This window comes from Phalacrocorax carbo, chromosome 32, assembly GCF_963921805.1.
Source record: "Phalacrocorax carbo chromosome 32, bPhaCar2.1, whole genome shotgun sequence".
In the NCBI taxonomy this organism is placed as follows: Eukaryota; Metazoa; Chordata; class Aves; order Suliformes; family Phalacrocoracidae; genus Phalacrocorax; species Phalacrocorax carbo.
This window is the reverse complement of record NC_087544.1, coordinates 204,734-227,779: the sequence shown is the minus strand read 5'-3', so window position 1 is coordinate 227,779 and position 23,046 is coordinate 204,734. Positions and strand designations below refer to the sequence as shown.

Sequence of the window (23,046 nt, the reverse complement as noted above, 5' to 3'; positions counted from 1 at the left end):
CCTCCTCCGTGGACGCCACGCCCCTCCCTCTTTCGACACCGTCCAATTACTAAAGCGAAAGGGGGCGCGGCCTTCCCGGCAGCCGTGGTCACGTGGGGTGGCGGTGCTTCCGCAAGCGGCGGCGCGATCGTGTCGCCTCCCCCCCCTCCCATCACGGTGGCCCCGGGACCCCCCCGCCGGGACCCCCCCACCCCCCCCGCCATGGAGGACGGTGAGTGCCTCCCGCTTTCTTTTTGGCCCCCTCCCCCCCCCCCTTTTCTTTTTCCTCCCCGTGTGACGTCAATGACGGCGGGGGCCGTCAGTAGGTTCCAGAGTTAACGCGGGCACTTTAAGGAGGAAGGGGGCGCGGTGTGAGGGGGCGGGGCTTAAGGGAGGGTTTTGGGGGGGCCTCCCCCAGTGACCCCACCCCAAATGTGAACCCCCCCCCTTTTTTTTTTTAACCCCCAGTGACCCCCCCGGATCTTCTGCCCTTCCTCCTGCAGCAGGACTGGGGTGTGCAGGGTGAGTGGGGGAGGGGCGGGGGGGGGGTGTCCCGGATCCCGGGGTCCCCTATAGGGGGGTGGGGGTGGTCCCCGGACACCTTGGTCCCCCTGCAGTGGGGGAGGGGCTGACGGGGCGCTCCCCCCCCCCGCAGAGCCGGGGGGGGGAGGGGGCGGCGCCCCCTTCGTGGAGATCCTGGAGCAGCCGAAGGCGCGGGGGATGCGCTTCCGCTACAAGTGCGAGGGGCGCTCGGCCGGCAGCATCCCCGGGGAGCACAGCACCGACACCACCAAGACCCACCCCACCATCCGCGTGAGTCTCCAGCAGAAACCAGTATAGACCAGTATAGACCAGTATGCAGTAATACCTGGCCAGGAGCCCCTCCTGACCCCTCCCAACACACCCCCAGTGTCCCTGTCCCTGGGGATCACAGCACTGACACCACCAAGACCCACCCCAGCATTTGTGTGAGTCTCCCAGTACAGACCAGTATAGACCAGTATAGACCAGTATGCAGTAATACCTGGCCAGGAGCCCCTCCTGACCCCTCCCAACACACCCCCAGTGTCCCTGTCCCTGGGGATCACAGCACTGACACCACCAAGACCCACCCCAGCATTTGTGTGAGTCTCCCAGTACAGACCAGTATAGACCAGTATGCAGTAATACCTGGCCAGGAGCCCCTCCTGACCCCTCCCAACACACCCCCAGTGTCCCTGTCCCTGGGGATCACAGCACTGACACCACCAAGACCCACCCCAGCATCTGTGTGAGTCTCCCAGTATAGACCAGTATAGACCAGTATGCAGTAATACCCACCCAGGAACCCCCCGACCCCCCCCAGTGCCCCCCTGGTGTCCTTGTCCCCAGGATAAACAACCCCACCTCAACATGACCCCCCCACCCCCAATCTATATGAGCCTCCCAGTATAAACCAGTATGCCCCCCATTGCCCCTCCAGCACCCCCATCCCCTGCAAACACAACCCCTCCCCGCCGTGACCCACACCCCATCTGTATGAGCATCCCAGTATAAACCAGTATGCACCAGTACCTGCCCAGGAACCCCCCTGACCCCTCCCAGCACCCCCGCGGTGTCCCAGTCCCCAGGGAGCACAGCACTGCCACCACCAAGACCCACCCCACCATCCGCGTGAGTCTCCCAGTAGAAACCAGTATAGACCAGTACCTGCTCGGGAACCCTCTTGTCCCCTCCCAGTGCTCCCCCCCCGCCCCAGCACCCCTATCCCCAGGAAATACAACCGCCGCCCCACTGCGACCCCCATGACATTTATATGGGTGTTGTAGTATGAACCAGTATAAACCAGTATGCACCACTACCTGCCCAAAAACCCCCCTGACTCCTCCCAGTCCCCCCGCAGCACCCCCACCCCCTGCAAACACAACCCCCACCCCACCGCCCCGCCCCCCTTCCCCTTCCCCGACCCTCCCAGTGCAAACCAGTGCAAACCAGTGCGACGCTCCCCCCTGCAGGTGAACAACTACCGGGGCCCGGGGCGGGTGCGGGTGTCGCTGGTGACGAAGGAGCCCCCCCACCGCCCCCACCCCCACGAGCTGGTGGGCAAAGACTGTCGCCATGGTTACTACGAGGCCGAGCTGCCCCCCGAGCGCAGCGTCCACAGGTGGGGGGGAACCCCAAAAATGGGGGGGGGGGGGGGCCATAATGGGTGGACCCCAAAATAGGGGGGCCCAAAAATGGGGGGGGGGCCCAAAAATGGGGGGGACCCCAAAATGGGTGGGCCCATAATGGGGGGGCACAATAATGAGGGGACCCCAAAATGGGGGGACCCCAAAATGGGGAGACTCAATAATGGAGGGGGACTGTAAAAATGGGGGGTGGGACCCCAAAAATGTGGGGGGACCCAAAATGGAGGGGGGTGCAATAATGGGGACCCCATAATGGGGGGGCCTAAAATTGGGGGACCCCAAGAATGGGGGCACAGTAACGGGGGGACCCCAAAAACGGGGGGACCCCAAAATGGGTGGGCCCATAATGGGGGGGGGCGCAATAATGGGGGGACCCCATAATGGGGGGCGTGCAATAATGGGGGGGCCCAAAATGGGGGGACTCAATAATGGGGGGGACGGTAAATATGGGGGGTTGGACCCCAAAAATGAGGGGGGTGCAAAAATAGAGGGGGGTGCAATAATGGGGACCCCATAATGGGGGGCAGGGCACAATAATGGGGGGGCCTAAAATTGGGGATCCCAAGAATGGGGGGACTCAAGAATGGGGGCACAGTAATGGGGGACCCCAAAAATGGGGGACCTGATAATGGGGACCCAAATAATGGGGTGGTCCCCAATAATGGGGGGACCCCAAAAATAGTGAGGGCCCAATAATGGGGGCATCCAATAATGGGGGGGTGCAATGAGGGACCCTAATTATGGGGGGCCCCAAAAATGGGGGGACAACCCAAAAATGGGGGGCCAATAATGGGGGACCTCAAAAATGGGGGAGTTCCTAGTAATGGGGGGGCACCAAAAATGGGGGACCCCAGTAATGGGGCGCACCCCAGTAATGGGGGGGACCCTGATAATGGGGGGCCCAAAAATGGGGGGGCCAATAACGGGAATCCCAGTAATGGGGACCCCAATAATGGGGGGGAGCCTAAAAATGGGGGGAGCCAATAATGGGGACCCCCGAATATATGGGGTGCCCTCCATAACGGGGGGACACCCCCCCCCAAGCTGACCCCCTGCCATTTTGGGGCCAGTTTCCAGAATTTAGGGATTCAGTGCGTGAAGAAGCGGGAGCTGGAGGCGGCCGTGGCCGAGCGCATCCGCACCAACAACAACCCCTTCAACGGTACTGGGAGGCACTGGGAGGGACTGGGGGTTACTGGGAGGCACTGGGAGGCACTGGGAGCAGGGCTGAGGGTTACTGGCAGACGCTGGGAGGGACTGGGGGTTACTGGGAACAGGGCTGGGGGTTACTGGCAGACGCTGGGAGGGACTGGGGGTTACTGGGAGGCACTGGGAGGCACTGGGAGGGACTGGGAGCAGAGCTGGGGGTTACTGGCAGACGCTGGGAGGGACTGGGGGTTACTGGGAAGTCCTGGGAGGGACTGGGAGCAGGGCTGGGGGTTACTGGGAGGGACTGGGAGGGACTGGGGGATACTGGGAAGTCCTGGGAGGGACTGGGAGCAGGGCTGGGGGTTACTGGCAGACGCTGGGAGGCACTGGGAGTTACTGGGAGGGACTGGGGGTTACTGGGAGGGGCTGGAGGGGTGCAGGGGGGAACTGGGGGTTACCAGGAGGGATTGGAAGGTGCTGGGGGTTACTGGGAGTTACTGGGAGGGGCTGGAGAGGCACAAGAGGGTACTGGGAGGCAGTGGGACAGACTGGGAGGGGCTGGGGGTTACTGGGAGGGGTTGGGGGGTACTGGGAGGGACTAGGGGTTAATGGGAGGGACTGGGAGGGGGCTGGGGGTTACTGGGAGGGGTTGGGGGGTACTGGGAGAGACTAGGGGTTAATGGGAGGGACTGGGAGGGGGCTGGGGGTTACTGGGAGGCGCTGGGAGAGACTGGGGTTAATGGGAGGGACTGGGAGGGGGGCTGGGGGATACTGGGGGGGCTGGGGGGTACTGGGAGGGACTGGGAGAGACTGGGGTCAATGGGAGGGACTGGGAGGGGGGCTGGGGGTTACTGGAGATGATTGTGGGGGGGTTGCTAGGGGTGCCGGGGTGTTACTGGTGGGTACTGGTGGGTACTGGAAGCACTGGGGTGTTACGGGGAGGTTAGTGGGGGTGGCGGGGTTGTTGCTGGAAAGCACGGCTGGTTACTGGAGGGGATTGGGGGGTTACTGGGTGGACTGGGGGGGTTGCTGGGGGGGTTACTGGTGGGGACTGGTGGTTACTGGGAGCACTGGGGAGCTGACGGTGTGCCCGGGCAGTGCCGGCGGAGCAGCGCGGGGGCGAGTACGACCTGAGCGCGGTGCGGCTCTGCTTCCAGGTGTGGGTGCGGGGCCCCGGGGGGCTGCGCCCCCTGCCCCCCGTCCTCTCGCAGCCCGTCTACGACAACCGTGAGTCCCCCCGAGAGCCCCCAGACCCCCCCCAAGACCCCCCGACCCCCCGACACCCCCAGATCCCCCCGAGCCCCAAGACCCCCCGACACCCCCAGATCCCCCCGAGCCCCCGACACCCCCAGATCCCCCCGAAGTCCCAGACCCCCCCCAAGACCCCCCGACACCCCCAGATCCCCCCGAAGTCCCAGACCCCCCCCAAGACCCCCCGACACCCCCAGATCCCCCCGAAGTCCCAGACCCCCCCAAGACCCCCCAACACCCCCAGACCCCCCCCAAGACCCCCCGACCCCCCCAGATCCCCCCGAGCCCCCAGACCCCCCCCAAGACCCCCCGACACCCCCAGATCCCCCCGACCCCCCGACCCCCCCAGATCCCCCCGAAGTCCCAGACCCCCCCCAAGACCCCCCGACACCCCCAGATCCCCCCGACCCCCCGACACCCCCAGATCCCCCCGAAGTCCCAGACCCCCCCAAGACCCCCCAACACCCCCAGACCCCCCCCAAGACCCCCCGACACCCCCAGATCCCCCCGAAGTCCCAGACCCCCCCCAAGACCCCCCGACACCCCCAGATCCCCCCGAAGTCCCAGACCCCCCCCAAGACCCCCCGACACCCCCAGATCCCCCCGAAGTCCCAGACCCCCCCCAAGACCCCCCAACACCCCCAGATCCCCCCGAAGTCCCAGACCCCCCCCAAGACCCCCCGACACCCCCAGATCCCCCCGAAGTCCCAGACCCCCCCCAAGACCCCCCGACACCCCCAGATCCCCCCGAGCCCCAAGACCCCCCGACACCCCCAGATCCCCCCGAAGTCCCAGACCCCCCCCAAGACCCCCCGACACCCCCAGATCCCCCCGAGCCCCAAGACCCCCCGACACCCCCAGATCCCCCCGAAGTCCCAGACCCCCCCCAAGACCCCCCGACACCCCCAGATCCCCCCGAAGTCCCAGACCCCCCCCAAGACCCCCCGACACCCCCAGATCCCCCCGAAGTCCCAGACCCCCCCCAAGACCCCCCGACACCCCCAGATCCCCCCGAAGTCCCAGACCCCCCCCAAGACCCCCCGACACCCCCAGATCCCCCCGAAGTCCCAGACCCCCCCCAAGACCCCCCGACAACCCCCAGACCCCCCCCAAGACCCCTGACACCCCCAGACCCCCCCCAAGACCCCCCGACAACCCCCAGACCCCCCCCAAGACCCCTGACACCCCCAGACCCCCCCCAAGACCCCCGACACCCCCAGAGCCCCCCTGAGTCCCAGACCCCCACCAAGACCCCCCAACACCCCCAGAGCACCCCCAACACCCCCTGACACTCCCAGACCCACCCTGAGCCTGCCCGTGCTCCCCAGACCCCCCCCGACACCCCCAGACCCCTTGTAGCTCCTCCCAGATCCCCCCAACACCCCTAGACACCCCCGAGCCCCCCAGATCCCCCCCAGACCCCCCATGGACCCCATGATCCCCCATAGCCCCCCTGGACACCCCCAGACCCCCGATGGACCCCATGATCCCCCGTAGCCCCCCCGGACACCCCCAGACCCCCCATGGACCCCATGATCCCCCGTAGCCCCCCCCGGACACCCCCAGACCCCCCATGGACCCCATGATTCCCCCAGACCCCCCCATAGCCCCCCCAGCCCCCCCATAAGCCCCCCAGATCATGCCATAGCCCCCCGTAGCCCACATGATCATGTGTCACCTCGTGTCGCTCTACGTGGCTCCATGTCACCCCGTGCCACCCCATGTCACCCTGTGTGGCTGGTGTCACCCTGTGTCACCCTGTGTGGCTGATGTCACCCCATGTCACCCCGTGTCACCCTGTGTGGCAGATCTCATCCCATGTCACCCCATGTCACCCCCTGTCACCCTGTGTGGCTGATGTCATCCCATGTCACCCCGTGTCACCCCATGTCACCCCCTGTCACCCTGTGTGGCTGATGTCATCCCATGTCACCCCATGTCACCCGCTGTCACCCCATGTCACCCTCTGTCACCCTGCGTGGCTGATGTCACCCCGTGTCACCCCATGTCACCCCCTGTCACCCTGTGTGGCAGATGTCACCCCGTGTCACCCTCTGTCACCCCATGTCACCCTGTGTGGCTGATGTCACCCCATGTCACCCCCTGTCACCCTGTGTGGCAGATGTCATCCCATGTCACCCCTTGTCACCCCGTGCCACCCGATGTCACCCTGTGTGGCTGATGTCACCCCATGTCACCCCCCTGTCACCCTGTGTGGCTGATGTCACCCCATGTCACCCCGTGTCACCCTGTGTGGCAGATGTCACCCCATGTCACCCGATGTCACCCTCTGTCACCCTGTGTGGCTGATGTCACCCTGTGTCACCCCATGATACCCCGTGTCACCCTGTGTGGCTGGTGTCACCCCATGTCACCCCGTGTCACCCTCTGTCACCCCATGTCACCCTGTGTGGCTGATGTCACCCCGTGTCACCCCATGTCACCCCGTGTCACCCTGTGTGGCCCCACATGACCTTGTGCGAGCCCACGGGGGTCTACATTCCCCAGTGTGTGTCCCCGTGTCCCCCATGACCCCCCATGACCCTGTGACCCCCCATGACCCCCATGTCCCCCATGACCCCGTGTCCCCCCATGACCCCTGTGTCCCCCTGTGACCCCCATCACCCCGTGTCCCCCCATGACCCCTGTGTCCCCCTGTGACCCCATGACCCCATGACCCCCCTGTGTCCCCCATGACCCCCCATGACCCCGTGTCCCCCCATGACCCCTGTGTCCCCCATGACCCCCATGACCCCGTGTCCCCCCATGACCCCTGTGTCCCCCATGACCCCCCATGACCCCGTGTCCCCCCATGACCCCTGTGTCCCCCGTGACCCCCGTGACCCCGTGTCCCCCCGTGACCCCGTGTCCCCCCATGACCCCCCGTGACCCCGTGTCCCCCCATGACCCCTGTGTCCCCCATGACCCCCCGTGACCCCGTGTCCCCAGGGGCGCCCAGCACGGCCGAGCTGCGGATCTGCCGGGTGAACCGTAACTCGGGGAGCTGCCGGGGGGGCGACGAGATCTTCCTGCTCTGCGACAAGGTCCAGAAAGGTCAGCACGTGCCACGGGGCCCCCCAAAACCCGACGGGGGCCCCCAAAACCTGGGTGTCCCCCCCCAAAACCCCGCCAGTGCTCCCCAAAACAAGCCTGTGCCCCTCCCACCCCCACCACCCCCAACCTGCCAGTGTCCCCCCCAAAAACCTGGCTGTCCCCCCAAAACCCACCGGTGTCCCCCCCAAAAAACCCTGACGGTGCTCCCCAAAACTGGCCTGTGCCCCCCCCAAAACCTGCCAGTGTCCCCCCCAAATCCTGGCTGTCCCACCCCAAAACCCCACCAGTGCTCCCCAAAACCAGCCTGTGCCCCCCCGAAACCAGCCAGTGCCCCCCCAAAAACCCTGGGGGCCCCCCACAAACCTGCTGGTGCCTCCCCCCAAAACCCGCCGGTGCCCCCCCAAAAAACCCACCGGTGCTCCCCAAAACCAGCCTGTGCCCCCCCCAAAACCTGTGTGTCCCCCCCCCGAACCCACCGGTGTCCCTCCCCAAAACCCAGTGCCCCCCCCCAAACCTCATTGGTGCCCCCCCCAAAACTTGGCTGTACCCCCCAAACCTGCTGGTGTCCCCCCCCCAAAACCCACCAGTGTCCAAAAAACTTGATGGTGCCCCCCAAAACCCAGTGGTGCCCCCCCAAACCTTGCAGTGCCCTCAAAACCCAGCTGTGCCCCCCCCAAACCCACCAGTGTCCCCCCCAAAACATGCCAGTGTTCCCTCCCAAAACCCGGGGTCTCCCCGCCCCAAATTCCTGGGCGGGCCCCCCAAGAGTGTGGGTGTCCCCCCTCAAACACTTGGGATCCCCAGAAAACCTGGGGGTCCCCAAAAAAACTGGGTTTTCCCCCTAAAAATGTGTGTGCCCCCCCCGCAGACACCAGGGTCCTCCCTGAGCTTCTGGGTCCCCCCCAAACACCTGGGTTCCCCCCAAAACCTCCAAATCCCCCCTCCCCAGGCACCAGATCCCCCCCGAACACCTGGGTCCCCCCAAACCCCCAAATCCCCCCTCCCCAGGCACCAGATCCCCCCCGAACACCTGGGTCCCCCCAAACCCCCAAATCCCCCCTCCCCAGACACCGGGGTCCCCCCTGAACACCTGGGTTCCCCCAAAACCCCCAAATCCCCCCTCCCCAGACACCGGGTTCCCCCAGATATGTGGCTTTTCCCTCTCCGTGGATGCCTGAGTCCCCCCAAACCCCCAAATCCCCCCTCCCCAGATACCGGGTTCCCCCAGACACGTGGCTTTTGCCCCTCCCCGGATGCCTGGGTCCCCCCAAACCCCCAAATCCCCCCCCCCCCAGACACCGGGTTCCCCCAGACACGTGGCTTTTCCCCCTCCCCAGATGCCTGGGTCCCCCCCAAACCCCCAAATCCCCCCCCCCCAGACACCGGGGTCCCCCAGACACGTGGCTTTTCCCCCTCCCCGGATGCCTGGGTCCCCCCAAACCTCCAAGTCCCCCCTCCCCAAACACCGGGTTCCCCCAGACACGTGGCTTTTCCCCCTCCCCGGATGCCTGGGTCCCCCCAAACCCCCAAATCCCCCCTCCCCAGACACCGGGTTCCCCCAGGGGAGGGTTACACCCCCCGCAGTTAACCCCGCGCTGCCCGCAGAGGACATCGAGGTGCGTTTCTCGGCGGAGGGCTGGGAGGCGAAGGGCTCCTTCGCGCAGGCCGACGTCCACCGCCAGGTCGCCATCGTGTTCCGCACGCCGCCGTACCGCGAGGCGGCCCTGCGGCAGCCCGTCACCGTCCGCATGCAGCTCCAGCGACCCTCCGACCGCGAGCGCAGCGAGCCCATGGACTTCCGCTACCTGCCCCACCACGGTACCGGCCCCCCACCCCCACCCCGGCAGGGGGACGCGCGGGACCCCCGCGGCACAGTGGGCACCCCTGGGTCCCTCTGGGGCACTCCATTTTGGCACCCTTTGGCACCTTTGGGGCACCCCTTGGTCCCTCTGGGGCACCCCTGCATCCATTTTGGCACCCTTTGGCACCCTTTGGGGCATCCCCGGGTCTCCTTGGGGCACCCCTGAGTCCCTTTGGGGCACCCTTGGGGCATCCTTGGGTCTCCTTGGGGCACTCCTGGGTCCATTTTGGCACCCCTGGGGCACCCCTGGGTCCCTTTGGGGCACCCTTGGGGCATGCTTGGGTCTCCTTGGGGCACCCCTGAGTCCCTTTGGGGCACCCTTGGGGCATGCTTGGTTCTGCTTGGGGCACTCCTGGGTCCATTTTGGCACCCTTGGGGCACCCCTGGATCCCCTTGGGGCACCCCTGGGTCCATTTTGGCACCCTTGGGGCACCCCTGGGTCCCTTTGGGGCATCCCTGAGTCCCTCTGGGGCACCCTTGGGGCATGCTTGGTTCTCCTTGGGGCACTCCTGGGTCCATTTTGGCACCCTTGGGGCACCCCTAGGTCCCTTTGGGGCATCCCTGAGTCCCTTTGGGGCACCCTTGGGGCATGCTTGGGTCTCCTTGGGGCACCCCTGGGTCCCTTAGGGGCACTCTTGGGGCATGCTTGGGTCTCCCTGGGGCGCTCCTCGGTCTATTTTGGCACCCCTAGGGTACCCCTAGGTCCCCTTGGGGCACGCTTGGGTCTCCTTGGGACACCCTAAGTCCCTTTTGTCACCCTTGGGGCATGCTTGAGTCCCCTTGGGGCACTCCTGGGTCCATTTTGGCATACTTAGGGCACCCCTGGGGCACCCCTGCGTCCCTTTGGTGCACCCCTGGGTCTATTTTGACACCCTTGGGGCACCCCTGGGTCCTATTGTGGCACTCCTGAGTCCCTTTGGAGCATGTTTGGGTCCTCTTGGGGCACTCCTTGGTCTATTTTGTCACTCTTTGGGGCACCCCTGAGTCCCCTTGGGGCATGCTTGGGTCCATTTTGGCACCCTTGGGGCACCCCTGGGTCCATTTTGGCATCCTTGGGGCACCCCTGGGGCACCCCTGCGTCCCTTTTCGGGCACTCCTGGGTCCATTTTGGCATCCTTGGGGCACCCCTGGGGCACCCCTGCGTCCCTTTTCGGGCACTCCTGGGTCCATTTTGGCATCCTTGGGGCACCCCTGGGTCCCTCTGGGGCACTCCATTTTGGCACCCTTTGGCACCTTTGGGGCACCCCTGGGTCCCTCTGGGGCACCCCTGCATCCATTTTGGCACCCTTGGGGCACCCCTGGGTCCCTCTGGGGCACCTCTGCATCCATTTTGGCAGCCTTTGGCACCCTTTGGGGCATCCCTGGGTCTCCTTGGGGCACCCCTGAGTCCCTTTGGGGCACCCTTGGGGCATGCTTGGGTCTCCTTGGGGCACTCCTGGGTCCATTTTGGCACCCCTGGGGCACCCCTGGGTCCCTTTGGGGCACCCTTGGGGCATGCTTGGGTCTCCTTGGGGCACCCCTGAGTCCCTTTGGGGCACCCTTGGGGCATGCTTGGTTCTGCTTGGGGCACTCCTGGGTCCATTTTGGCACCCTTGGGGCACCCCTGGATCCCCTTGGGGCACCCCTGGGTCCATTTTGGCACCCTTGGGGCACCCCTGGGTCCCTTTGGGGCATCCCTGAGTCCCTCTGGGGCACCCTTGGGGCATGCTTGGTTCTCCTTGGGACACTCCTGGGTCCATTTTGGCACCCTTGGGGCACCCCTAGGTCCCTTTGGGGCATCCCTGAGTCCCTTTGGGGCACCCTTGGGGCATGCTTGGGTCTCCTTGGGGCACCCCTGGGTCCATTTTGGCACCCTTGGGGCACCCCTGAGTCCCTTTGGGGCACTCTTGGGGCATGCTTGGGTCTCCCTGGGGCGCTCCTCGGTCTATTTTGGCACCCCTAGGGTACCCCTAGGTCCCCTTGGGGCACGCTTGGGTCTCCTTGGGACACCCTAGGTCCCTTTTGTCACCCTTGGGGCATGCTTGAGTCCCCTTGGGGCACTTCTGGGTCCATTTTGGCATACTTAGGGCACCCCTGGGGCACCCCTGCGTCCCTTTGGTGCACCCCTGGGTCTATTTTGACACCCTTGGGGCACCCCTGGGTCCTATTGTGGCACTCCTGAGTCCCTTTGGAGCATGTTTGGGTCCTCTTGGGGCACTCCTTGGTCTATTTTGTCACTCTTTGGGGCACCCCTGAGTCCCCTTGGGGCATGCTTGGGTCCATTTTGGCACCCTTGGGGCACCTCTGGGTCCATTTTGGCATCCTTGGGGCACCCCTGGGGCACCCCTGCGTCCCTTTTCGGGCACTCCTGGGTCCATTTTGGCATCCTTGGGGCACCCCTGGGGCACCCCTGCGTCCCTTTTCGGGCACTCCTGGGTCCATTTTGGCATCCTTGGGGCACCCCTGGGTCCATTTTGGCACCCCTGGGACATCCCTGGGTCCCCTTGGGGCACGCTTGGGTCTCCTTGGGGCACTCTTGGGTCCCTCTTGGGCACCCCTGGATTCCTTTTGGGAGCCGCATGGGCACCCCTGGGTTCCTTAGGGGCACTCCTGGGTCCATTTTGACACCCTTGGGGCACCCCTGGGTCCTATTGTGGCACCCCCGAGTCCCTTTGGAGCATGTTTGGGTCCTCTTGGGGCACTCCTTGGTCTATTTTGTCACTCTTTGGGGCACCCCTGAGTCCCCTTGGGGCACCCCTGGGTCCATTTTGGCATCCTTGGGGCACCCCTGGGGCACCCCTGCGTCCCTTTTCGGGCACTCCTGGGTCCATTTTGGCATCCTTGGGGCACCCCTGGGGCACCCCTGCGTCCCTTTTCGGGCACCCCTGGGTCCATTTTGGCACCCCTGGGACATCCCTGGGTCCCCTTGGGGCACGCTTGGGTCTCCTTGGGGCACTCTTGGGTCCCTCTTGGGCACCCCTGGGTCCATTTTGGGAGCCCCATGGGCACCCCTGGGTTCCTTAGGGGCACTCCTGGGTCTCATTGTGGCACTCCTGGGTCCCTCTGGGGCACCCTTGGGGCACCCCTGGGTCCCTTTGTGGCATGCTTGGGTCTCCTTGGGTCACTCCTTGGTCCATTTTGGCACCTTTGGAGCAACCCTGCGTCTCCTTGGGGCACCCTGGGTCCCTTTTGTCACCCTTTGGGGCACCCCTGGATCCCCTTGGGGCACCCCTGGGTCCCTTTTGTCACCCTGGGGACACCCCTGGGTCCCCTTGGGGCACCCCTGGGTCCCTTTTGTCACCCTGGGGAAAACCCTGCGTCTCCTTGGGGCACCCCTGGGTCCCTTTTGTCACCCTTTGGGGCACCCCTGGATCCCCTTGAGGCACTCCTGGGTCCCTGGGGTCACTGGTGTGACTGGGTACCATTGGGCTGTTTACTGGGAGGGCGCTGGGGATAACTGGGAGATAGCTGAGAGGTGACTGAAAGGTAACTGGGAGGTAACTGGTGTGACTGGGGGTGACCGGAGGTGACCAGGGGTTCACTGGGTGTTACTGGCTGTGACTGGAAGGTAACTGGAGGTGAGTGGAAGTGCACTGGGTGTTACTGGGAGGTGACTGGGGGTTACTGGGAGGTAACTGGTGTGACTGGTGCAGGGGACCTGCAGTGCATTGAGGAGAAGCGCAAGCGCACCCGTGAGACCTTCCGCTCCTTTGTCCAGCGCAGCCCCCTGCCCGGTGAGGGACTGCGGGAACTGGGGGGGCTCGGGATGGGGGATTGGGGGTCCTGAGGGGGTATTGGGGACCCCTGGGGGGGGTCCCTGGGGGGTATTGGGGTTCCTGGGAGCATCCCTGAGGGGGGTATTGGAGTCCCTGGGGGGTATTGGGGAGCGTGGGAGGGTATTGGGGTTCCTGGGGCCATCTCGGGGGGGTACTGGGGGTCCCTGGGTCATCCCTGGGTAGTGCTGGGGGTCCCTGGGAGCATCCCTAGGGGGTATTGGGGTTCCTGGGGGCATCTTGGGGGGGGTACTGGGGGTCCCTGGGTCATCCCTGGGTAGTGCTGGGGGTCCCTGGGAGCTATTGGGGGTCCCTGGGAGCATCCCTAGGGGGGTATTGAGGTTCCTGGGGGGTATTGGGGTTCCTGGGGGCATCTCGGGGGGGTTATTGGGGGTCCTGGGGGGGATATTGGGGTCCCTGATGATGCCCCCCCCCCATTCTCCCCTCCAGGCCCGGCGCCCTCCGAGCCACGGCTCCCCCGGCGCATCGCGGTGCCCTCGCGGCCCTCCCCGGCCCCCCAGCCCCCCCCCCAGCATGGGTGAGCTTTGGGGGGGCCGGGGGGGCAAATAAGGGGGTGGGGACAAATGGGGGAGGCAAATGGGGGGGTGAGGGGCAAGAAGGGGTAAATTGGGGGGGCAAATGGGGGGTGGGGGGCAATGGGGGGGTAAATTGGGGGCAAATGGGGGGGTGGGGGGGCGATGGGGGAGTAAATTGTGGGGTGAATGGGGGGTGGGGGGCAATGGGGGTGTAAATTGGGGGCAAATGGGGGTGGGGGCAATGGGGGGTAAATTGGGGGTCAAAAGGAGTGGGGGCAAGGGGGAGTGGGGGGCGATGGGGGTGTAAATTGGGGGGCAAATGGGGGGTGGGGGGCAAGGGGGGTAAATTGGGGTCAAATGGGGTAGGGAGCAAATGAGGGCAGAAAGGGGGTGCAAATGGGGGGGTGGGAGGCAAATTGGGGGGGCTAATGGGGGTTTGGGGGAAAAAGGGGGGTGGGAGGCAAATTGGGGGGGCTAATGGGGGTTTGGGGGAAAAAGGGTGGGTGGGAGGCAAATTGGGGGGGGCTAATGGGGGTTTGGGGGAAAAAGGGGGGTGGGAGGCAAATTGGGGGGGCTAATGGGGGTTTGGGGGAAAAAGGGGGGGGTGGGAGGCAAATTGGGGGGGCTAATGGGGGTTTGGGGGAAAAAGGGGGGGTGGGAGGCAAATTGGGGGGGCTAATGGGGGTTTGGGTGAAAAAGGGGGGGTGGGAGGCAAATTGGGGGGCTAATGGGGGTTTGGGAAAAAGGGTGGGTGGGAGGCAAATTGGGGGGGCTAATGGGCGTTGGGGGGCAAATTGGGGGCCAATAAGGGGGGTCAATCCCCTTGCCCTCACCCCTTCTCCCCCTCCCCCAGCTCTCCCCTCAGCCCCCACCTTCTCTTTTGGGGGTCCGGGGGGGCTGTTGGGCCCCGCCCCCCCCGAACCGGAGCCCTTGGCTGAGGCCCTGCTGCAGCTGCAGTTCGAAGAGGGGCCCCCCCCAGGAGGGGGGGTCAGCACGGGGGGGGGCACCCCCTGTTTGGATTTAGGGGCACTCCTGGGGGACCCCCCGTTCTCCCCCCTCGATACCATCAACGCCGCCGACGTCCAACGTTTGTTGGGCCCCCCTGACCCCCCCTCAGCTTTTGGGGAGCCCCCCCCCGATTTTGGAGGGGGGGCTTCTGAGTTTGGGGGGGCCTCCCAAGATTTTGGGGGGCCCCCCCAAGATTTCGGGGCCTCCTCCATGTTGATGTCGTACCCCGAAGCCATCGCTCGGCTGGTGCAGAGTCAGACCCCTGGTGGGGGGGGCCCCGAAATTGGGGGGGGGTCCCAGTTAGGGGCGACCCCTGATTTGGGGGTGGGGGCAGCCCCCCCCGAGGACTCGCTGCCTTCCCTGGGGGACCTGGATTTCAGTGCCTTCCTCAGCCAGTTCCCCTCCTCCTAACTGGGAGGGACTGGGAGGGTTACTGGGAGTCACTGGGAGGCTTCTAGGGGGGACTGGGGGGCTACTGGGAGGCTTTGGGGGGGACTGGGAATTATTGGGAGTTACTGGGAGGCTTTTAGGGGGCACTGGGGGGGTTTGGGGGCTACTGGGAGGCTTCTAGCAGTTACTGGGGGGCTACTGGGAGGCTTCTAGGGGGGACTGGGGGGCTACTGGGAGGCTTCTAGGGGGATCTGGGGGGCTACTGGGTGGCTTTGGCGTGGGCTGGGGGACTACTGGGAGTTACTGGGAGGCTTTTAGGGGGCACTGTGGAGGTTGGGGGGCTACTGGGAGGAGGTGGGGTGCTACTGGGGACCTTCTAGGAGTTACTGGTGGGCTATTGGGAGGCTTTTAGGGGGCACTGGAGGGAGCGGGGGGGCTACTGGGAGGCTTCTAGCAGTTACTGGTGGGCTACTGGGAGGCTTTTAATGGGTGCTGGGGGGAGCTGAGGGGCTACTGGGCATTACTGGGAGGCTTTTAGGGGTCACTGGGCAGGGTGGGGGGGCTACTGGGAGGCTTTTAACGGGTGCTGGGGGGAGCTGGGGCGTTACTGGGAAGCTTCTAGCAGTGACTGGTGGGCTACTGGGAGGCTTTTAAGGGGCGCTGGGGGCTACTGGGAAGCTTCTAGGAGTTACTGGTGAGCTACTGGGAGGCTTTTAGGAGGATGTGGGGGGATGTGGGGGGCTACTGGGATACTTCTAGGGGCTACTGGGAGGCTTCTAGGGGTCACTGGGAGTCACTGGGAGGCTTCTAGGGGGAGCTGGGAGGGCTCTGGGGGTTACTGGGAGCAACTGGGGGTACTGCTGGGAGTCACTGGGAGACTTCTAGGTGGAACGGAGCAGGCCTAAGGAGCTACTGGGATGCAACTGGGAGCTACTGGGAGGCAACTGAATGGCTACTGGGGGTCGCTGGAAGCTGACAGGGGGGGTCCTGAGGGGGACTGGGGGTTACTGGGGGCAACTGGGAGCTACTGGGAGTGTCCCGAGGGACCAGTGAGAGCTACTGGGCATGACTGGGAGGCAACTGGGAATTACAGGGGACCATGGGACTGCAACTGGGAGCTACCGGGGGGGGTGTCGCTGGGAGTCTCCGCGGGTCCCCACACACCCCCCCGCCCCCCCCACTGGCCACTGTCCCTTTGCCCCGCCCCCCGGGGGCACTGCAGCCAATGGAAGCACGAGTGCCCCCCCCCCCGCGCTAGCATTAACCCCGCCCCCCGAACCGAAGTGCCTTTTGGGGGGGGGAAAGCCCCGCCCCTCCCCCACCCGCTGGAGGTGACCCCAATAAATGCCCTTTGATTTGATTGACAGTGGTGGGGGCGTGGCCAGTGGTGGGGGCGGTGTCTGGGCGAGGGAGAGGCGTGGCCAATGCCGGGGAGGCGTGGTCTGGGCTGGGGCGGGATCTCGACAAGGGAGAGGTGTGGTCGGGGGCGGGATTTACATGAGGGAGAGGCGTGGTTTGGTCCGGGGGCGTGGTTTGGGTCCGGGGGCGAGGCCCAGCCTGGTGGCGGGGCGTGGCTCCTCAGTAGGCGGAACCCGTGGCCGCGCGAGTGGGGAGCGGGGCGGAGCGCTTGTTTCCGGAAGGGGCGTGGCTTAGTCCCGGAAGGGGCGGGGCGGTCGGCAGGCCGCAGCGGAGCGGAGCGGGCCCGGGGCGGACGGCGGCGGAGCGGAGCGGAGCGGGGCCGGGGGGAGCGGCCCGGCGGGGCCCAGCGGGACCCAGCGGGGCTCAGCGGGGCCCGGCAGGGCCGAGGCCGCGGCGATGCCGAGCAAGAAGAAGAAATACAACGCGCGGTTCCCGCCGGTCAGCGGGGGAGGGCCGGGCCCGGGGCGGGGGGATCACCATGGCAACGGGGAGGGGGGCGCTCCCTGAGGTGTTCCGGAGGGGCGGGACCTCCCTGGGCGGGTGGGGCGTGAGGGGGTCTGAGCGGGAGTGGGGGGAGGCCTGGACCCCTTCCTTCGCGGGGGGGGCGTGGTCTCGGGGAAGGGGCGGGGTTTGCGGGACGGCCTCATTTCCTCCTTTCCCAGCTGGGGGGCGGGGCCTGTGGAGGGGGCGGGGCCTGTGGGCGGTGGGCGGTGCTCTTCCACGGGGGCAGGTGAAAGGATGGGGGTGTGGTCTCGCCCAGGGGGTGGGGCTTTGAGGGACATGGTCGTTTGTGGGCAGGGGTTGTTGGAGTGGGTGGGGCCTGTGCGTGGTGGGCGGGGCTCTTCTGCCACAGGGACAGGTGTGAGGATGGAGGTGGGGGTGTGGTCTCGCCCAGGGGCGGGGCTTTGGAGGGCGTGGTCTTTTGGGGCAGGGCTTTGTTGGGTGGGCGTGGCCGGGGCAGGGGCATGTTCCCGCTCCCTTTTGCAGGCCCAGGTGAGAGCTTGGAGTGGGGGGGGGAGCGTGTGTTTTCCCCCAAGGTGGGCGTGGCCTGTAAGGTGGGCGTGGCTTTGAGGGCATGGTGGGGTGTGTGGCCGTGCCTCAGTTTCCCCTCGTCCCCACAGGCGCGGATCAAGAAGATCATGCAGACGGACGAGGAGATCGGGAAGGTGGCAGCCGCCGTTCCTGTCATCATCTGTATCCTCCCGGGCGCTGCAGTCCCCCCAGGACCCCCACCCACAATGCCAGGGTCCCCCCAGAGTCCCCCCACCCCAGACACCTAGATCCCCCTGAGTCCCTCCACCCCAAATGCCTGGGTCCCCTGGGGTGTCCCCACTCGGGACACCTGGGTCCTCCCTGGGTCCCCCCCACCGCAGACACCGGGGTCCCCCCACCCTGGACACCTGGGTGCCCTTGGGCTTCCCCCACCCCAAATGCCTGGGTCCTTCTGGGTCCCCCCATCCTGGACACCTGGGTGCCCTTGGGGTCTGCCCACCCCTGATGCCTGGGTCCCTCAGTATCCCCCCACTCTCGACACCTTGGTCCCCCCACCCTGGATGCCTGGTTTTCCTCGGGGTCCTCCCACCCAGACATGGGCTCCCCCCACCCCAGACACCTGGGTCCCATGGTGTATGGGTGGGGTGTGGGGGGGGTTGGGGGTGGGGCAGGGGCGGGGCCCAGACCCTGGGGCCGTGGGGGTCCTTAGCGGCACAGCCCGAGCGCTGGAGCTTTTCCTGGAGTCTCTCTTGCGGAAGGCGTGTCACGTCACCCAGTCCCGCAACGCCAAGACCATGACCACCTCCCACCTGTGAGTGACCCCCAGGAGAACGTGGGGAGGGGTCCCCAGACACCTGGGTCCCCTCTGGGGTGGGGGGTGGGGGCCCCTGACATCTGGATTCCCCCTGGGTGGGGGGGTCACCCAGATGCCTGGGTCTCCTTTGGGGGAGGGTGAGGGTCCCTCTGGACACCTGGGTTCCCTCTGGAGGTGGGCGAGTGTCTGCCAAGATGCCTGGGTCCCCTTTAAGGGTGGGTCAGGGTCCCCCTCGATTCTCTTTGGGGAGAGGGGAGGGTCCCCATGATGCCTGGGTCCCCTTTGAGGGTGGGTGGGTGTCTCTCCAGACCCCCTTTTGGGGTGGCTGGGGGTCCCACGGATGCCTGGGTCCCCATTGCACTCCGTGCCTCAGTTCACCCACTCCCATCCCCCAACCTACTTATCTCACAAATTGCTACTGGGGGTGGGGGTTAGGGGCGAGGGGTGGGGCTGGGGTTGGGTGTGGCAGGTGGGCGTGGCCTGCTGAGCCCCACCCTCCCCAGGAAGCAGTGCATCGAGCTGGAGCAGCAGTTCGACTTCCTGAAAGACCTGGTGGCGGCCGTGCCCGACATGCAGGGGGAGGGCGACGAGCCCCACGGCGAGGGCGAGCGGGGACCCCGAAGGTGGGCAGGGGTCCCCCTGAACACCAGGGTCCCCCCCTGAATGCCTGGGGCCCCCCCAAATGCCAGGGTCCCCCCAAACACCCTGATCCTCCTCTGAACGCCTGGGTCCCCCCCAGACACCCTGATCCCTCCCCGAACGCCTGGGTGCCCCCCCGAATGCCTGGGACCCCCTCCCATGAACACCTGGGTGGCCCCCCAAATGTCAAACTTGCCCCAAACGCCTGGAACCCTCCCCAAATGTCTGGGTCCCCCCTCCCCCGAAAGCCTAGCTCCCCCACAAATGCTAGGGTTCCCCCTGAATGCCTGGGACACCCCGAAAACACCAGGGGCCCCTACCAGACACCTGGTTCCCCCCCCGAACACTTGGGTGCCCCCCCAAATGCCAGGGTTCTCCCAAAATGCCTGGGACGCCCCTGAAATACCTGGTTCCTCCCCAAAAGCCTGGGTCCCCCCCAAGCACCTGGACCCCCCCCCAAATGCCTGAGACCCCCTGAAACACCTGGGTGCCCCCCCAAATGCCTGGGAACCCCCCCAAAAACCTGGGTCCCCCCCAAACACCTGGGCACTCCCCCCCCCCCCCCCAAATGCTTGTGTCCCCCTCCCCAGAAGCCTGGGTGTCCCCCCCCAAATGCCAGGGTCCCCCTGAACTGCTGGGTCCCCCCAAAAGCCCAGGTTCCCCTCCCCAGACACCGGGGTGTCCCCCCCAACGCCTGGGTCCTGATGTGGGTGCTGAGGGGGGAGGGTCACCCAGACACCTGGGTTCCTTGGGTATTGGGGGGCGGGGGGGTTCCCCAGATGCCTGAGTCCCTGATAGGGGGTGTCGGGGGGGGGTCTCTTACAGGGGTCGTCGCCCAGGCGCCGGCCGGAAGAACGGGGGTCCTGGGGCGAAGGGGAAGGACCCCAAACAGTCGGGGACGGACTCGGAACAGGAGGTGGGGGGTGGGGTGGGGGGGGCACCCGGGGGGGGCACCCAAACGCCTGGGTCCTCTTTGGGGGGGTGGGTCCCCAGGGAGGTGGGGGGGGGCACCTGGCCGTCTGGATCCCTTGAGGTTGGGGGGGGTCCTTTAAGGGTGGGGGGGTCCCTGGGGTGTTTGGGGGGGGTCTCCTTGGATCTGAGGAGGGGATTTCCCAGACTCCTGGGTCCCATTTGAGGGGTGGGTGGGGGTCCCCCGTGGAGGTGGGGGGTACCTGGACGCCTGGATCCCTTGAGGGTTGGAGGGTCCTTTAAGGGTGGGGGGGTCCCTGGGCCGTGGGGGGGTCCCCTTGGATTTGGGGGGTGGTTCCCAGACTCCTGGGTCCCATCTGGGGGATGGGTGGGGGTCCCCATGGAGATGGGGGGTGCCCAGATGCCTGGGTCCCTTAAGGGTGGGGTTCCCTGGGGGGCTTGGGTGTTTCTCTTGGAGGTGGGGGGGGGTCCCAGACCCCTGGAGATGGAGGTGGGGTGAGTGGGGGTCCCCTTGGAGGTAGGGGTGGGCACCCAGACCCCTGGGTCCCCTTTGGGGGGTGGGTGGGGGTACCCATGGAGATGGGGGGTGACCAGATGCTGGGTTCCTTAAGGGTGGGGGGTCCCTGGGGGCTTGGGGGGGGTCTCAGGCCCCTGGGGATGGGGGTGGGGGGAAGGGGTCTCTCACCATCTGGGTTCCCTCGTTGTCATCGTGTGCCCCCCCGCCCCGATTCCGCCCCCCAGGAGGACTCTGAGGACAGCGACAGCGACGGGGAGGAGGAAACGCCGCAGCCCCCCCCCTGCCCGACCCCCCCTCAACTTCGCCAGGTACCGGCCCCAGACATCTGGGTCCCCTTTTTTTGGGGGGGAGGGGAGGGGGGGAAGGGGCACACCTGGATGCCTGGGTCCCTTTTTTGGGCTGGTTTGGAGGGCGGGGGGGGCTGCAGCAGGATCCCCCCCTCAGACACCCAGGTCCCTCGTTGGGGGTTGGGGGGGGGGCGTCCCTTTTCGGGGGTGTTTGGGGGAGGGTGTGGTCCTTTTTTGGGAGTGGTTTTAGGGGGGGCGTCCCTTTTTGGGGGTGTTTGTGGGGGGGCTGCAGCAGGACCCCCACCAGGTCCCTTTTTAGGGGTGTTTTTGTGAGTGTTTGGGGGGGTCCCCTTTTTGGGGATGGGGGGGCTGCAGCAGAACACCCCCCCCCCGGATGCCTGAGTCCCTTTTTGGGGGTGTTTGGGGGGGGGCTGCAGCAGGACCCCCCCCCGTGTCCCTTTTTGGGGGTGTTTGGGGGAGGGTGTGGTCCTTTTTTGGGAGTGGTTTTAGGGGGGGCGTCCCTTTTTGGGGGTGTTTGTGGGGGGGCTGCAGCAGGACCCCCACCAGGTCCCTTTTTAGGGGTGTTTTTGTGAGTGTTTGGGGGGGTCCCCTTTTTGGGGATGGGGGGGCTGCAGCAGAACACCCCCCCCCCCGGATGCCTGAGTCCCTTTTTGGGGGTGTTTGGGGGGGGGCTGCAGCAGGACCCCCCCCCGTGTCCCTTTTTGGGGGTGTTTGGGGGTGTGTGTGTCCTTTTTTGGGAGTGTTTTGGGGGGGTGTCCCTTTTTGGGGGTGTTTGGAGGGGGCTGCAGTGGGACACACCCCCCCGAATGCCTTAGTCCCTTTTTTGTGGGGGGGGTTGGGGGCGTGTCTCCCGTTTTGGGGGGTTTTGGGGGGGTGGGGGCTGCAGCAGGACAACCCCCCCCCCCCCAACTGCCCAGGTCCACTGACCCCTCTCCCACAGCCCTGGGGTGCCCTTCGCGCCGCTGGGACCCCCCGCGCTCCCGGGGGGGCTCCCGGGGGGACTCCCCCCAGCCCCCGGCCCCCCCCGCCCCCCCGAGGAAGAGGAGGATGAAGACTACGACTCCTAGCAGCCCCTCCCCCCCCACCCCCCATTATTTTTTGCCTGTTTTCCCAGGATTTCAACCCATTTCAGGGCCAGGTGCCACCTCCCAGTACGGTCTTACTGGGAGCGTGGGCCTTGCACCAGTTGGGGGGCTGGGGGAGGGTACTGGGAGCACTGGGAGGGAGGGGCCCCCCCCGCCGCCCCATGCTGGGTTGAGGGCACTGGTGTAATGAGTTGTGCCCGTTCTCAGGTGGGGGGGGGCTGGGTTGGGGAGGCTCAGCCCAGACGCCTGGGTCCCCCCTCCTGGATGCCTGGTTCCCCTTTTTTGGGGGGGGGGGTGTGGGGTAGGGGGTGGGGGGTGGGGGGAAGGGTTGGTTTTGGGGCCCTTTGGTGGCTTTTAACGAGTCGGGGGGTTTTGTATCGGCTCAATAAAGTTCCTGTTTCCGTAAACCTGGGTGTCTCCCCCCAAAACCCGGGGACCCCCCCCAAACCCCTGGGGTTCCCCCCGAACTCCGGGGACCCCCCAAACCCCCGGTTCCCCCCCAAATTCTGTGCCTCCCCCCCCCCCCAGTCCTGCCTCCCCCCCCTCCCCGTACTGGGTCCTCCGTTCCCTCCTCCACCGCTAGGGGGCAGCAGAGGCCCGCCCCGCCCCCTATAGGGGCCCTATAGGCGCCCCCGGGAGGACCTATAGGATCTATAGGAGTCCATTGGGGGGGTTACGGGGACTTAAAGGAGCCTCCAGAGGAGTCTATTAGGGGCCTATAGGGCCTTTGGGCAGGTTTACAGGGACCTATAGGAGCTCCCAGGCAATATAGGCACCTATAGGAGCTCATAAGGGTGTTCATTGGGACTTATGGGGGTCTGTAGGGGCCTATAGGCGCTCACAGGGGGTTTTAGGCACCTATAGGAGCCCATAAGAGGGTTCATAGGGGCTTATGGTGGTCTGTAGGAGCTCTGTAAGGGCCTATAGGAGCTCGTAGGGGGGGTCGTATGGATCTATAGGAGCCCTTAGGGGGTTTATAGGAGCCCATAGGAGGGTTTATAGGGCCGCAGGTGATCTACAGGGTGCTATAGGGGGAGCTATACAGGTTTGTGAGGGTCTGTAGGGCAGCTGTAGGGGCTTATAAAAGCCTACAGGAGGTTGTAAGGCCTTATAAGGGCACATAAAGGATCTATAGGGGTCTATAACGGTGGCATAGAGGCCCACAGCACATCTTGGAGGGGCTTCACAGGGAG

At 65.9% G+C, this 23,046-nt stretch overlaps 2 protein-coding genes across 3 annotated transcripts; both read left to right on the top strand.

Annotated features, from left to right (window-relative positions):
- The first annotated feature begins 68 nt into the window (after window positions 1-68).
- On the top strand, window positions 69-14,863 carry RELA (RELA proto-oncogene, NF-kB subunit). 2 transcript variants are annotated; one of them, XM_064437552.1, is made up of 11 exons: window positions 69-211; window positions 448-501; window positions 635-792; window positions 1,974-2,122; window positions 3,218-3,309; window positions 4,395-4,523; window positions 7,497-7,601; window positions 9,207-9,419; window positions 13,095-13,175; window positions 13,665-13,752; window positions 14,604-14,863. In XM_064437552.1, the coding sequence occupies exons 1-11, from the start codon at window positions 202-204 to the stop codon at window positions 14,686-14,688; spliced, it is 1,164 nt and encodes a 387-aa protein (XP_064293622.1). In that variant the 5' UTR covers window positions 69-201; the 3' UTR covers window positions 14,689-14,863. The 2 variants fall into 2 exon arrangements, with proteins under 2 accessions (XP_064293622.1, XP_064293623.1); XM_064437553.1 differs by lacking the exons at window positions 69-211; window positions 448-501; window positions 635-792 and adding an exon at window positions 1,507-1,632.
- A 1,933-nt stretch (window positions 14,864-16,796) lies between these two features.
- DRAP1 (DR1 associated protein 1) lies at window positions 16,797-22,260 on the top strand. Its single transcript, XM_064437554.1, is given in 8 exon segments — window positions 16,797-17,005; window positions 17,689-17,761; window positions 18,278-18,371; window positions 18,878-18,997; window positions 19,839-19,929; window positions 20,685-20,726; window positions 20,728-20,768; window positions 21,709-22,260. Coding segments are annotated over 8 exon segments (630 nt in total). The 5' UTR covers window positions 16,797-16,963; the 3' UTR covers window positions 21,836-22,260.
- Window positions 22,261-23,046: the final 786 nt, after the last annotated feature.